At 56.1% G+C, this 15,260-nt stretch overlaps 1 protein-coding gene across 13 annotated transcripts in view; it reads left to right on the forward strand.

Annotated features, from left to right (window-relative positions):
• Positions 1–12,815, forward strand: part of TOM1L2 (target of myb1 like 2 membrane trafficking protein) — a 122,881-nt gene extending 110,066 nt beyond the window's left edge. For 10 of the 13 annotated variants that reach the window (XM_023653649.2, XM_023653650.2, XM_023653651.2 and 7 more), the window contains 3 exons: positions 5,343–5,402; positions 7,457–7,493; positions 8,584–12,815. In XM_023653649.2, the coding sequence (XP_023509417.1) occupies positions 5,343–5,402; positions 7,457–7,493; positions 8,584–8,732 (246 nt within the window). In that variant the 3' untranslated portion in view covers positions 8,733–12,815. The remainder of the gene's footprint in view (positions 1–5,342; positions 5,403–7,456; positions 7,494–8,583) is intronic. The other 3 variants (XM_023653653.2, XM_023653655.2, XM_070228330.1) reach the window with 1 other exon arrangement.
• The last annotated feature ends 2,445 nt before the right edge of the window (positions 12,816–15,260 follow it).

Raw genomic sequence — 15,260 nt, forward strand, 5'->3', positions numbered from 1 at the left:
GAGGGAAAGATGATAGAAACCGTGAAAGTGTAGGCCTCTGCCCTGCAGCCGGGGTCGGGGAGACACTGCACACACCACAGGGAAGAAGCACAACTGACCCCTGGGGACCGTGCCAGGCTGGGCCAGCATGTCCAAGACTGCAGGCAGCACAGAGGGGTCACCTGCCTGAGCAAGGTGTGACCAGCATGCAAGAACGTGGGCCACACAGAGTCATCAGAACTATGAGGGCGAGGGGTATCTTTCTGCCACCCGGCTTGGAGCTAGTGATCTTGGCACAGCCACACTCACGTGGGGCAGGGCTCCCTCCACCTGTCACAGCAGCAGGCAGCCTGTCCTGCTCTGTTTCTGCACCAGACACCAAGGTCATTCTCAGAGACATGGGCTGCCTGGCCCCTCATTTGCTTCTTTAGGAGCAGGCTGAAGCTCTGGCCCACCTGTGTGGGTGGCCTTAGAGCAGGACTCCTGGAGACCATGTCCACTGCCTTGTCCAAATTGGGAGGATGCAGCCATATGTCCTTGTGCCTATTAATCCTGCGAAAAAGGATACTGCCCACACAAACTACCCTGAGGGCAGCCTGGCAGCTGGTGGTGGTGCCTGCCTCTGCCCACACAGGCCGCCCCCCCGGCCCTGTCCTCACCTAGAGCTCCAGTCTCCGACTTCCCAGAAAACAAGCCCGACTAACAGCTAACCTGGTGTCTGACCTGCCTGACTGCAGTGTTTTTTCTTTTAAATGTGTATTAATTGCTTTGCCTTATTTCCATAGTGTAGAATCCCTGAGCCTTTCCACACCTCCCAAGTACAGATTCTTTACTTGGAAACTTTTTGTACTATTGAGAGAGACCAAAAGGCTTTTAGTCTGTCCCGCACGTTGAGGGGGTGGTGCGAGCATTGCAGGGAGGATTTTGCAACCTCTCTGGAAATAGCCTACCCAACCTACAGAAATTGCTCCTGTTGCAGTGGAAATTGGCCAGTTAGGTTTCCTTGTGCGGTTGGGGCTATGGAAGATGGGCCCTTGCTCTCCCGGGACTTAGGCGTGTGGATATCTGACGCCAAAGTTAACAACACTAGGTTCATTATCAGTTGAAGAGAACACTGAGAATCGTCACGAGCCAGGCTCCCTGGAGACTGCTGGTGCACATGCTCTCTCTCCCCTGCCCTCTGCAGCTCACGAGCCTTTTGCTTCTCCTGGCTGGCAGTCAGAGAGGAATGTCTCCCTAAATGCAGGGTACAGCCAAGAAAATAGCCTGATGTGAGCGAATCTAAGTCCCAACAAGAACATGAGGGGGTTGGTAAAAAGAGCCTGCTGCTGCCAAAGCCCAGGCTTGGGCCAGAGGGTGAGGGACTCCCTCCTCAGACCTGGAGGACCCCCAGACACAGCAAGCCCAAGGCCACAAAGAGTGCTGCTGGGGCTGAGTCTGTGGGAGCACCTCTCCCCTTTGGGCAGGTGACCTTACTGCTCCCTGAGCAGAGCTGCCCTGCCTGCAGCCCAGTGAGGATCAGCTGACAGCAGACAGCTCACCCACTGCTCGTGTCAAAATCTGCCACTTCTGGCATCCGCCACGCCAGTTTGTCTTTGGACTCTGAAGGTGGACAGGGCTTCTCTAGCCATTGCCTCCGCTGAGCCAGCCCTGTCCAGCCTGTCATCAGAGAGAGGTGGCTTTAGGTGCTGGTCTTTGTTGGAGGGTGTTCCCGTCCTAGCTTCCTTTATTTTTCCTCTCTTCACATCTCTTTCCCTTTCTGCCTACCTCCTCCAACTCACACTCTTCTTCAGACCCCTTGGACCAACCTTCAGCTTGAATCATTGCCCAGACAGATGCTAAAACCATGGCATATCAGAGCCCACAGTCTCTTAGGGATCAGCTGGGCCAACCCTCATTTGACAGATGAGAACACTGAGGCCTCACAGGGGCCTGGTGATGTGCCCAAGGCCACGGGGCAGAAACAGAGTCCAGTGCCTTCTCTAGTCAAGGCCTCTCCTTTCCTTTCTGTCCACCTGGACAGGGGAGCTTCCTCTTCCTCCCCCACGGTGTCTTCAGTTCCTCTTTGTAGAGCAGTGACATGTTCAGTCTGTGTCTGATAGCACCTGCATTATTAGCAGGAACTTTACCCTGGTGTAATACTCAAAGCATCGATATACAGGGCAGCAGGTTTATACAGCTAGGGTGCTATGTCCAACCCCGAGTAAGCGAACCCCTGCCTTACGTTAGATAAGCTTTACTGTTAGCACACACCCTGGCTCCACAGTGATTCACACCCTGAGGCCAAGTGTCTTTCATCCTGTAAGGAGTCAATTCCAATAATTTCTGACGTCCCTGGGTTTCTGAATTAGAAAACAGAAACACCAGCCTGGAAGTTCAGGGACTCAGAGTCCTGACGGGTGAAAGGTAAGTATGACCTGGGCATCACCGTTTCTCAGATGAGGAGACCAAGGCCAAGAATCGCCCAAGCCCCTGCCCCTCCCTCTCCACCCGAAACTCTGAGGCTTTGTAGGACAGCAGAGGCTCGGGAGCTCCTGGGTGAGGAAGCAAGTCTAGAGAGAAGCCACTCGCCTCAGGTCTTGGCCCAGTAAGTGCTGGGACCCTGGCGAGCCCAGTGCTCCCTCCTCAGCCTGGCTCCCGCAGCTTTGCTGTCCCATAGGTATACTGCTTATTTGGACAAGTCTAGGAGAGGGAAGAAAAGTGTTCCCCTGATCCAGCTTTTGTGGAATTTTTTTTTTTTTTTTGAGGGAGTGATGAATTTCTCAAATGTCACTGTTTATTTTCTGAGTGTGCTGGCTCTCAAGATTAATAGTCAAACAAGAAAACTGGAGCATGATCCCTGGCCTCGAGGGACTTTTTTTTTTTTAAACATTTTTTTTAAAGATTTTATCTTCTTCCTTTTTCTCCCTAAAGCCCCCCAGTACATAGTTGTATATTCTTCGTTCTGGGTCCTTCTAGTTGTGGCATGTGGGATGCCGCCTCAGCGTGGTTTGATGAGCAGTGCCATGTCCATGCCCAGGATTTGAACCAATGAAACACTGGGCTGCCTGCAGCGGAGTACATGAACTTAACCACTCGGCCACCGGGCCAGCCCATCGAGGGACTTATTTTTGAACATTAACAAAAAAATTATAAGCGAAATCTGAAGGTTTAAGGCCCACGACCCCTTAATGGCTTTTTTCAAGCTTTTGCCACACATTAGGAAGCTCTGCCTATCGGACCTCTGTTTCTTGTGGGTGAACTAAAGCTGGTGGGTGTGAGAAAGGCCAGCACACACTCCAGCCGCTGTTGTTGGACATGTTTTCTCTTTGGAGAGTCGGCGGACTTTCCAAGCTTTAGTTCTGGGAACTTGGCATGGCACACATCCTCCCAGAGGCCAGGCATTCTGACTTAGAAGCATCAGGATAATGAAAATTGGCATCTGCTGTTAGGAGAACGTGTCAAGACAGAAGCCCTGCCAGCAAGCATTGTGTTAGCAGATCGAGCTCTGCTTTCTTTTTGGTCGGGAAGGTGGGTGCTGCCTCAGGTGCTATTAGCACGTTCGTCGGGCGTTTGTGCCCTCCAGAGTAAGAAGCACATGTTCTTTGTCCCTAGGAGCCATTTCAGGTGATTTGATACTCCTTGATATTTTTTCATTTCAACCTTCTTAAGTCCCCAGTAAGTCACAGAAGTAAAATGGCAACATAGACAGAATCTTCCTAATCCAATCAAGGTTGCTCCAGCTTTTCTGAAAATGCGTGTGGACTGCACACGCTGGGTCTGTAGTTAGGCACGGGCAGTGAAGCTGCTGCAGGTAACCAGAGCGAGGGCTCTGCCGACTCGCCGAGGGTGTGCCCATGTGCAGGGCTCCGGCAGAATGGCAGCCCTGCTCAGTGTGCTCGGGCAGGCAGAGAAGTCCTCGCTCCACCGTGCACCCCAAACCCGGTCAGTGGTACCTTCTACCTCCTGGAGTGGCTTGTCATGTCAGGGCAGGGCTGGTGATGTGAAATCTTTGCTCTTTTCCTTTAAGGTCATGCCATTTTTTAGATTTGGCAAACACTAAGGCAGTCCTTTTACTGCTTATTTTAACTTTATTCTTACACTAGATTGTGACACTGAGGTGAAGCCAGCTGTAGACATAGTGCTGGTGATTTTTCTAGAAATCATGGGCTGGTGAGTGAGCTCCTGGGAGGTATTTCCCAGACCCAGGCTAGGTGAGGAGGCAGGTCACCTCTATTAAGGGCAGTCAACTCATTTCTCTAGGCTGGGAGCCAGCATTTCATTAATGCAGATTCTAGGGGGTTAAACGTTACCTTTACTTCTTGTCACATTATATCTTACAGCAACTTAAGTATTTCTAGCCAAATGCATTTTTCAGGATCACTGCCCCCGAGGCCCTTGGCACAGGTGAGCCAGGTGCGGAAACTGCTCAGGCACCCATCAGGTGCGTCTTCGTTTGCTCAGGAGCCCAGTCACCCCCCTGGCCACTGCTCCCCAGATCTGCAGGTCACTAATCCCCAGGTCTCAGTTGAACTTCTTTTCTTTGACTACTGAAGCACAGACAGCCGTTGAAAGCTGGAAAGAAAGGATGAGACTAAAGGAAGCTACTGCATTCAGGGCTGCTTCATGATTTTCCCCTTAAAGAAAGACAAAGACAACTAAAGTCCCACTAAAGTCCCTTCTGTCATCAAAGCCCTCATTTTTGCCATGTTTCTCGTGGTGGTGAAAGATGCCTACCTTCTGGCAGCCAGGCCACACCCAGGCCCTGGGTGCTTCTCCTCCCACTCAGAAATGCAGTGGGCTCACGTTTTGAAATTCTTCCAGTGAGCAAACAGAGCCCTGCCGTGCTCCCAGGGCTGGCTGCAGTGCGCCCCTGCTCTGGCAGACTGCCACTTGGCCTCCCCAGTGGTGTCAAGGGTCTGCTAGGAACTCCTCGAGTCACCCCAAGGGACTGGGTTCAACAGCAGGTAGTCAGTACTCTTCCAACTGTCATAAACGGATGAGTTCAAAATCAGCCTGCAGTACCAGCACCTTCCTGAGATTAGAAGGTGCTTTGCAACCCTGGGCTGAGAGAAGACCCCGTGATGCGAGGGCTGACACACGTAGTCAAAAAGTTCTCCATTTCAAGAACACGTACTACCGCCCTCCCTCCCTCCCCCGTCAGCCCTGCTTCTTAGAATTGGCCACCTCATTGCTTTCCCCACCTGCCTTTTCACATGTGGCTGCCTCGTGTTGCCCGCGCCTGCTGTGCCAATGTGTTTTTTTTGCTCTTTGTACGTTTTGGTTTTGTTTGGGGGTTGCTTTTGACGATTTACTTTGTTCGGTGTTCTGTCTTCCCTCGCTGGCTGTGGGGCTGCCTGGCCCGCTGCTTGCCGCCTCCATAGATCCCCGTTGCGCAGCCGTCTGTCATGGACGACATTGAGGTGTGGCTCAGGACGGACCTGGTGAGACTCGACTTTTCTATTTCGTGCGTAGAGCGTGGTGAGGCAGAGGCCCTTCTGAGGACAGGTTTTGAGGGCACCTGCGGGGGCCACTTCCCCGTGGTTGGTGGAGGAGGAAGGCTGGGGCAGGCACTGCTCCTGCAGCCACCAGCTCCCCGCAGCTGCCGTCCCATCCCACACAGGCGGATACCTGGAGGCCAGCTTCCACGGAGCACTGCTCTGGCACAGCCCTCCGCCTCGCCGCCGCCACGTGGGCTGGAAGAGGCAGAGCTGGGGTTGCAGCCTAACTCTGTCTGCCTCCAAAACACACTTTTTCCCCAGTGACTCTTCAATTTTAGGTGTGTGTGTGCTTGGGTTCTTTTGCTTTTTTGTTTTTTGAGTATTTTTTCTTTTTGTTTTTCATGGGGGTTTTTTTGTTTTCATTTCTTTTTTTCTCTAATTTGTGAAATATACTTAGAGATGAGTCGGGTGTTTGGTTTTTTTTTAATTCACTGTCATTCCCCTTTCCCAATAACTTCTGGTATCTTGAATCTAAAAGAACCCCTGCCCCAGGGAACATTGTCTTTATCCCCAAGAGACAGGGTAGAAAGGTGAGGACATCATGCTTCTGTAAATGGCAGCAGGTCCTGAGAAAGGAGGGCTGCAGTCTCTGGTCCCTCACTCTGTCCCTTACTCCCACTTTCACTCTCAGCGGCCTGTGGGGGAGGTGGGGTGGGGTCGTTGACCAGGGGCTGATGAAGAAATGCACTCTAGGAGGGGAAGTAGCTTGCCCAAGGTCATGGGCTGGTCAGATTCTCCCCCAGACCTGGAGATGCCTTATCTCTTGCTCCTAGCTGCCTCCTCTTCAGGGGCCCTGTTCCTGGAGCAGAGCAGTTCTTTAACCACAGTGTCAGCCTGGTTGGCTGCAGGCTGCTGACATGGCCCCTCCCACACTAGGACATAGACCTCAGATGAGGCCTCTCACGGCTATGGGCCGCCTCCCTGGAAGGCCAGACTTTCCCAAAACATTCATTGCTCAGCAAGGCAGCCACTAGGTGCCAGGGGAGGAAAAAAACGCCTCATTATATCTTTCCCAAGGGAATGCCTGGAAAAGAAATAGCTCCTCTCATGGAAGCAAAGCAGGAAGGGCCAAGCCCGTCACCTCAGAAGGGGTCCAGAAAGGGGGACAGACCTGTTCAGCAAGGCTGCACAGCAGGTCAATGGCAGAGCCAAGAGGGAAGCCAGGTCTCCTGGCCCAGCCAGAGGCCTTGTCTACTTCCCCATCTGGCCCCCTTTCCTGTCACTGTCTGTACAGTGAATTCCCAGCCCCCAGGCAGCCCTAAGAGCTCAAGTGGCCCCCGAGTTCTACAAAGAAAATCCAGTCTGATCCCCTCTCATTGTTGAGAGCGCACAGAACCTCCATGGCTCCTCAGGGGCCAGCAGCTGGTGATGGGATCTGGGCTGCAGGAGGAGGCTGGCGCAGCTCCTAGGAGGCTGCAGGACATGGCCTCTGGCCCGACAGCGCTCCACTGCCAAAGCACTGCCGGGTGTTAGGCCCTGTGCCGTGGGCATCACAGCTCTGTCCTTTCCAGACTTCCCAGCTATTGATGTGGACAGTGACTTCCCAGAACCCTGTGGCTGGCTGCCAGGGGACGCTGAGTGGAGGAGCGCGTGAGAGGCCCTGGTGTGCCTCTGGCTCAGCCTCCTGTGGCCCTTTCTAGGGGAGTGTTGATGCCGGGTGGGGAGAGGCCTGCCGCCGTCCTCCGCTGAAGCTCTGCCCAGAGAGCCGGATTGCACCTTTTTGGCGATTTTTCTTTCTGGCCCTTCTGGAGGATCAAAACCTAGAACCTATTCAGTTGTTTGCTGGGTTTTTTTGTTTGTTTTTTTGCTTTTTCAAAACAAAGTTCCTGTTTGTCCAAAGAGATGATCAGTACTTTGCTATTATAGAAATCTGAGGATGGGATGTAGGAAGTTTTGCTCAGGCTGTCGTGGGCAGTGCTGCCCTGGCATGGCCGCTGGTGGGGAGAGGCAGTAGGGCGGGTGGGGCCCTAAAGCCGTTCTCTCTGCTCCTCCCACAGAAGGGCGATGACCTGGAGGAGGGCGTCACAAGTGAAGGTATGGCCTGGTCGATGACTTCAGCCCCTCTCCCCGCACCGTTTGCTGCTCTGGCCCCAGGCGGTCGGGTACACAAAGGCTGCACCCCACCACCTAGAGCCCCCACTGCCAGAGCACCGCCTGGTGTCTGGCCTGGGCTGGGCCTCCTGTTCTGGGGGCTTCTTGGCTCTGTCCCATCCAGGCCTCATGCTGATGAGGAAAGTGTCAGAAAGAGCGTGTGATTTTCAGAACGTCACAGAGCTAGTGAATAGAAGGTACAGATTGCCATCCCAGGTCATCATGACCCCAAAACCTGCACACCTAACCAGTTTGTCCCCACCCCTGAATGCTCACTGCTGAGAGGCAAGACAGATGCCATGCAATCCACAGGGTGCACAGGGAGCCTCTCCGGGCCTGGTGTCCTGTGACCTCACTTCTAGGGGGGCCAGTCGATGGGTTGAGTGGGGAAGTTCCCATCACTGTCCTCCCAGTCCCCCGTGTCCCATCTCACCCCCTCCCTCTCTCACCCCTCTGCTCCTCCCTTCTCACCTCCCCTGCCTCTCCCACACCCCACTCACCCCTCCTCTGCACTGCCTCCTTCCTACTCTGCCAGACCATCTGGTCAGAGCCCCCTCTGCAGGCATAGAACCTTGCTTGGTGGGTGAGGGTGGGGTAGGGGGGATGTTCCCTACCAAGTCTAAGTGGGACCTCGTCCCTCCAGCTCTCCCTGCCCTGCCTCCCGCACTGATCTGGAGAAGGGAAAAGCTCCAAGTTGTCAGTGGGGCAGGAACCATAACGGCCCCCCTGCTCATAGCCAGGCTTCCTTCTTGCCCTGGAGGTGGCAGAGGAGGAAATCAAGGCTAGGCTTCCAGGCAGCAGAGTGCCCAGAAGCACCCCTGGCTCTGGCTGGCTGCTCCTCTGCCACTCCATGTTTCCCTCCTTGGCAGGTGGCCCAGGCCAGTGTGGCAAGCGTGGGGACTCATGCTGGGGTGACCCCTGGGGGCACAAGTGAATGGGGATCAGTGGGGAGCAGGTGGGACGTAGTTGTTTGAGCCTCAATGTGGGCTAGCCCCCCACCAATCCTGGCCCTTGCCTTGGTTTTGTATTGCAGAGTTCGATAAATTCCTTGAAGAAAGAGCCAAAGCTGCTGAAATGGTTCCCAACCTCCCCTCACCCCCAGTGGAGGCCCCAGCCCCGGCTTCAAACCCCTCCGGCAGGAAGAAGCCAGAGCGGTCAGAGGATGCCCTCTTTGCTCTGTGAGCTGTTCTGTGATTTGGCTCCCCAGATGGCAGGTCACCTCTCGTCCCCATGGTCCACACCAGGCACTGGCCACTCCTCCCATCTCCAGCCCCAGTCGGTCCTGCGCTGCTGTATCTCCATGGAAATGCCACTGTGTTTGCTCCCAGGCCTCTCACTAGTCTGGACCAGCTTTAGCTATCTTCTCTCTGGATGGTGGGACAGCGTCGCTGCAGCCAGAAGCCCCTCACCTCCCCGTCTGTCCCGCCCACAGGCTCTTTCTGCCCATGTTTCCTCCCAGAAAGAGTGGGCAGCAAGGCCCAACCCCAGGCCAGGCCATGCCCTTGGGACTGTTTCCTGGGCAGCCACCTGGACCGTCTTTCCTCTGGTCACCTGCCCACAGAGAAGAGAGTCAGACCCTGGACCCTTCCCCATGTGCCCTTTCCCCTGCCTGGTTCCTCAGGTCTCAGGCCAGCCTGCCCTCCTGTGCCCCTCTGTTCCGGAAAGGGCTTGTTTGCACCTGTGGGCTTAGTCTCCCTCCTTGGACTGCTGCTCCCTGACACGTGTCACCTTGTGACACTTGGCATGCTCAGCACTTTAGAAGGCTCTGTGGAGTACCTATTTGTGGGGTCTCTCATCTTCTTGACCCTCTCTCTATCACTCAGCTGCTAGTCCAGGCCCATGACCAAGCTGGCGCAGCAGCCAAGCCTGGGACCAAGGAGCCCCCGATGGACCCACAAGCTCCTGGTGAAGGGCGAGAGAGCCAAGGGCTGCTGGGAGGGCAGCATGCAACCCACGGATAGTGGCCGCGTGGTGCTGGTTAGCTCCTGCAGAGATAACACTGCCATAAACCAAACTGCCCCCAGCACACTGCATGCTCCCCCACGTGGTTGGCCCCATCTGTGGAGGGACCCGCATGGGGAGGAATTCCTCTGGCTTGCTTGGGAAAACTGTGGGTTTGTGAGCATGCTACACCCGGGGCTTTGGCCTGGCCTGTGGCAGCCTCTGTGCCTCTGCCTCCAGGGCCCAGCAGCAGATGGCTTTGCACCACGCTCAGAGATCCAAATGACGGAGGGGTCAGAGTGACACTAAGACCCCTCCACTGCTCCCTGGCGTGCGCCTCAGCCTCCTCCACAGACAGTCCTGACAGCCTGACCTCCCACCCCAGATCCCCCAGGCCACTGACTTGTACCCTCTCTGCAAGCGAACCAGGAAGGCTAACAGAGCCTGGGGCAGAGAAGCTAGGGGCTTGTGACACCTCCTCCCATCCTGGGCCTTGCTGGTGTGTCTCCTGGCCATGGGCAAGGTGCTCATGGCTCGGCTCAGGCCCGGGTCCAGCCTGACCCAGCCCTGTGTTGCTGTCGCCCAGAAGAACGAACATGCTGCTACAGCTGCTTCACACCAGCCCCGGGGTCTGCGAGGCTCGGGTCAGTGTTCCAGCATGTGCTGCCCAGGTGCCAGGGGCAAAACTTGGCTAGGCCACCACGTGTTCCTGACCCATGGTGTGGTTAGCCCTTCCCATCTGGCAGCTGGAGCAGGGAGAAGAGGCTGGGCCTGATGCAGGCTGAGACCAGTGCCATGGGCTCTTGGACAAGCATTTAGGACTGGGACTGGAGCCGAGGGCCGTGCTGAGCACCAACAGGAACAGTTCTGGTGGAGAGCAAGGCACTGCCCACCCTGGAACCCCATGCCCTGTCTAGCACCACTGTAGCTCCCTCCAGAGAGGAGGCCTGAGGTCTGGCTGGGGGCTGGTCTGGCAGGACCAGCTGGGGACGTCACACTCCAGTTCCTCAGAGGACACCCAGGATGCTCCTCCTCCACAGCCTGACCTCAGCCCTGCCCCTCTGGCAGCATGCACCACACCTCCACTCTCCCCCGCCTGCCCCTCGGTCAGCCCTCATCTCTCTCCTCAACTCTTCCCAAGGGCAGAGCCCTGAAAGCCAGCTTGGATATTAAGACATCTGACGTCAGCTGGCTTGACACAAGCTGCAGAGAAGGTGACTGGGATGGCGCAGTTGTAGCCAGCAACCCTAGCTAGTATCCCCAGCCCTTTGCTGCAGACTGGAAGGATTATCTCCGTGAGGGCCAGGGGCCCATTTTTGCCAGCCTGCCAGAGCCGGGCCTGTGCTGGTGAGCAGCTGGGCCTCAGGTGGTCAGTCCTGCAGGAGCCCCAGCACCACAACAGCTGGGCCCAGTGTCCTCTGAGGGAAGAGCCAGCCTCCCTGCCTTGCAGAAGGGGAGGTCCCCACAAGACGAGGAGTCTGAGGGGGAGAGCAGGCTCCTGGCGATGAGTGAAGCTGAGCCATATGCCTGTCTGGGGAGACCCCAACAAGGCTGCCCCCCAACTCCAGCCAGTCAGCCAGGCACAGCTTGGAGAGGCCTGGCCACCCTGGGCAGCAGGTGGTGGTGGACTCCTGTGGGCTGGCAGGAAGGCACTGGCCCATGCAGAGAAGTGTCACCTGCCTTCCCAGCCTGGAGCTGCCCCTCCTTCTTGCACATCATGTCCAGAGGCAGCTGCCCCTCCCTGGAGGCTGAGGTGACGCATGCTTGAGGCCTGCACAGGAAGCCAGTGCAAGCCCTTGAGGGGGTTCTGCCCAGCCAGTCCTGAGGCTATGGGCACCCTGGGCCACTCGGCTGCACTGCTTGCTCCCTTCCATCTGGGGAGCTCAGCCCTCAGGCCCCCTGCTTGGGAAAGGGAGCACAGCCCTGGCAGGAAGTGGCCAGAGCTGACCCCCAAGGAGAGTGAGACCCTCACCAGCCACCAGCCTCTCCACAGTGTTAGAAGTCACAGATACAGTATGTACTTAATTACACTAAATTATTGCTGAGATTCTGTATAAGCACTAATTATACCTGATTATAGGTTAAAATATTTATTTTGTCAAAATATTTTCTTGGGGATGTGTTTAACCTTTTCTGTGTTCATTGTGTGCTGAGACGTGAAAACTAACCATTTCCTCCTGCCTACCTTTTTGGCCAGTGGGCAGCAGTGAATGGCACTATGTGCAGTTTGACCCATGGCACTAGTGGGCCTTTGGTCAGCCTGACCCAGACCCCCCAGGCATGGAGCAGACCCCTGGGGCCAGGCTGAGAGAGGACTGACTCGCTTATCACGTGCATGGCACAAGGGGTTTCAGAGCCCAAAGGGCTTGTTGCTGGCTGGGCCAGAGGGAAAGGTGACTGTTTGTCTGTTGTCTGTCCTCTTGTCTGTCTGTCAGCCCCCTCAGTATGAGTGACTGTCTGCCTGCCCTTCCCCTTTGCATGAGGGGTCCAGAGCAAGGGGGCCTGGGGAGGCTTGGGGCCAGCACTGTCACTCAAGGCCCCCAACTGGGAGAGTGGTGTCAAGGGTCATGGCAGCCTGCAACAGCAGCCACCCAACCTCCTCCTGTGTCGCAGGATAGACAGCTGGGCCACCACTTCGGCTCCTTTCTTCCCACCTGCCGGCACACCCCAGCTTTCTGGATAGTTTGAGGGGGGCTGCGGGCCAGCGAGGGAAGAGCACCATAGAGGGATGCCGTGCCATCAGCCTGGCCTCAGCCGGCCCACCATGAGCCTCTCTACCGTCTGCTGTTAGGACTCTGGGCTCCTCTGCCCTGTCCACCCACATGGGGAACCCATGGCTAAGTGTGTGTGCACCCACAGGACGCCCTCGTGGTATCTGCCTCTTCCAGTGCCCATCTCCAGCCCTTCCTGCCCATGGGGTCCAAGCTGGGCTTCCCTGCAGCCACCAGCCTCCAGGAACAGCTGTCAACCCCACAGTCACTCTGCTTTTCTTGTGTATAAAACCTCCAGGCCCTCCTGGAGAAAGGGGGGGTGGATATTTATTTCCAAAAGTTTGCACTTACTTTGTGAGGGGTCTCAGGATTGTTGGGGGCTATTGAGAAAAGGAATGTATTCAGTTTGTTGTCCAGTCGTCCCAGAAGTCTGGTGTGCTGTCACTGTCATGTGTTTCTGCCGGCAGAGCCGGTTCTGGAGGGTGGGTCAGTGCACGCGAGGCTCAGCAACACCAGAGCGTCCATTCACCTACTGGCTCTCCTTCCAGATATTGTCTCTCTAGTTTGGGTTCTTGCATGTAAAATACTCCACAATAAACAACAAACAAGCAAACCGTTGCTGTGTGATCTCTGTTGAGTGGGCTGTGACTGTCTGAAGGGCCTGCCCGATCTGACCGCCTGCTTTCTCTAAGCAGGGGCTGCTGTGGGGCCCTGCTGGAGGCTGAAGCCTGGGAAGCCTGCGCCCCCGCTCCCCCTGTGGCCAGGCTGCTGGAGCAGCCCCTTGGCTGGCCAGAGGAGTCTGAGCTGGAGGAGGATCCCCTCACCTGTCTCTGGTTGGCCCTCCTGGTTTGGGGTGTTGGTGGCGGCAGCTGTACACCTGCCATGGCCTGCCTGAGTGCTGTAGGACCAGGGGCTGTGGTTCTCTCTGTGTCTCATCCCTGGTCCCAGACACGCCGGGGGAGGCACTCACCCAATTCGGATCATCCAAGACCTTGAGCAGGGGGGCCTGAGTCACCTCCTCAGCCCCAGCTCAGCTGGACTCCCAAACTTGGCCGGGCGTCTGGATCTTCCATAGAGCTTGTGCTAGGTGCTGGGCTTGAGGCTGCTGCGCCAAGCCTCCCTCCCTCTGAGTCACAGCTTTCCTGAGATACAACTCACGCAGCACGCAGTTCCCCCTTTTACAGTGTACGGTGAGGTGGTTTTTACTGTATTCACAGAGTTTTGCTACCATCACCACAACGAATCTCAAGAGCATTTTCATCACCCCCAAAAAGAAACCCCTGCTCTTTAGCAGTCACTCCCCACCTCCCTCCACACCCCCAGCCCTCGCTCCCTTTTATTTATTTATTTTTTTGAGGAAGATTAGCCCTGAGCTAACATCTGCTGCCAATCCTCCTCTTTTTGCTGAGGAAGACTGGCCCTGAGCTCACATCCGTGCCCATCTTCCTCTACTTTATATGTGGAATGCCTGCCATAGCATGGCTTGCCAAGCGGTGCCATGTCCACACCCGGGATCTGAGCTGGCCAACCCTGGGCCGCCAAAACGGAACGTGCACTCTTAACCGCTGTGCCACTGGCTGGCCCCCTTCTCACCCTTTTAAAAAGGCTTCTTTCCTTCTCTCCTCCTGTCCTGGGAGCTGGGCACCCTGGGCCATGCTGCCGGGCGGCGGCAGGCCTCCAATACACAGGGGGGACCTTGAGGGGCGAGTGTGGGAGCTGCGTGGGACCTGCGCCTTCTGAGTGGCTCAGGGAGGCTAGGAGCCCTTTAATATCTTGACCTCCCAAGGTTTGAGGATGGACCTCAAGTGAGGTGGACTCGTCAAGCCCCCAGATGAAACTGGAGTAAGTGCAGGGACATCTGCCCACCCTGCCCTGTGTAGGTGAAGAGACAAGGCTGGAAAAAGCCATATGCTTGCCTAGAGTTGCCCAGGGATCAGCAGCAGAGCCAGCACTCAAACTCAGACCCCTGGCCTCCCAGAGCAATGGGGGAGGGGCAACGAGGACACTGTCTTCGTGGCCAGCAGGCGAGCCCACCCCTCTCTCTGAACACCAGCCCTTTGGGAGGGTAGCTCAGGAGGGGGCAGCCATACTTGCTGATGGGAGGCAGGTGGGACCACCAGCCCAGGCCGGGAGTGGCAGTGCCCAGCTCCCTTTGGCCCGTTGCCCCCGGAATCTAGGGATCTCCACACAGGCCCTGTTTCCGGCCAGTCTGAGTGAGACAGAGGCTGCTCCTTCTTTGGAGCTCTGAGAGGAGCTGCTCTCCTGCTGTAGTCTCCCTGCCCAGAGATCTGGGGGGCAGTGTGGGCACACTGTGGGTCCTGCCATGGCTCGGGGTCCCCTGCCCGCCAGCCCCCACTGAAGCACCTAAGGAGGCGACAGTCTTTCTCCAACCCACCTCATTTCCAAGAAAAGGGTCTCTTTTGGGTCCCCCGGTTCTGAGGGCGGGCAAAACCAGAGGCCTTAAATAAGCATGAGTCACCCAGAAATTCCGAGAAGCCCCTGCCAGTTCTTGCTGGGTGGCCCTCAGCATCTCAGGAAGTATCTCTCAGCACTGGGGAGCTGGCAAGATGTTTCCAGAAACTGAGTGGGCTCCTCCATCTGGTGCTGTCTCCTCCCCACCCCATGCCTGCTCTAAGAGGGCCCTACCCTACCCGAGGGGCAGGCTTCACTGCAGGTCCCTGAGCAATCACTGCCTGTCTCTGGTCTTTACTCTCCTGATCTGTAAAATAGGATCATGAGTGGTAAACCCAGCACCTGCAGGGGCCTTGTTATTATCCCCATTTATGAGCGAAGTGGTCTAGGCGTGACACCCGGAGGCTGATGGAGACTGTGGGGGAGCTCACAGCCCCGGCTAAAGGGGCACTCAGTTGTCGAGCCCAGTGTCGCTCGACAGCCCCATTTTTCAAGGAAAGCCGGAAATCCAGCCTTCAGAGGACATATTCTACATTTGACAATTAATTCAAAATCAGAACCCACGTATAGTTGGATTTGGCCTGTGGGGGTCAGATGATGCCTGGGGTCCCCATTCACTCTCCTGCCACCAGTTCAAACCACCTCT

The sequence above is a fragment of the Equus caballus genome, chromosome 11, assembly GCF_041296265.1.
Source record: "Equus caballus isolate H_3958 breed thoroughbred chromosome 11, TB-T2T, whole genome shotgun sequence".
In the NCBI taxonomy this organism is placed as follows: Eukaryota; Metazoa; Chordata; class Mammalia; order Perissodactyla; family Equidae; genus Equus; species Equus caballus.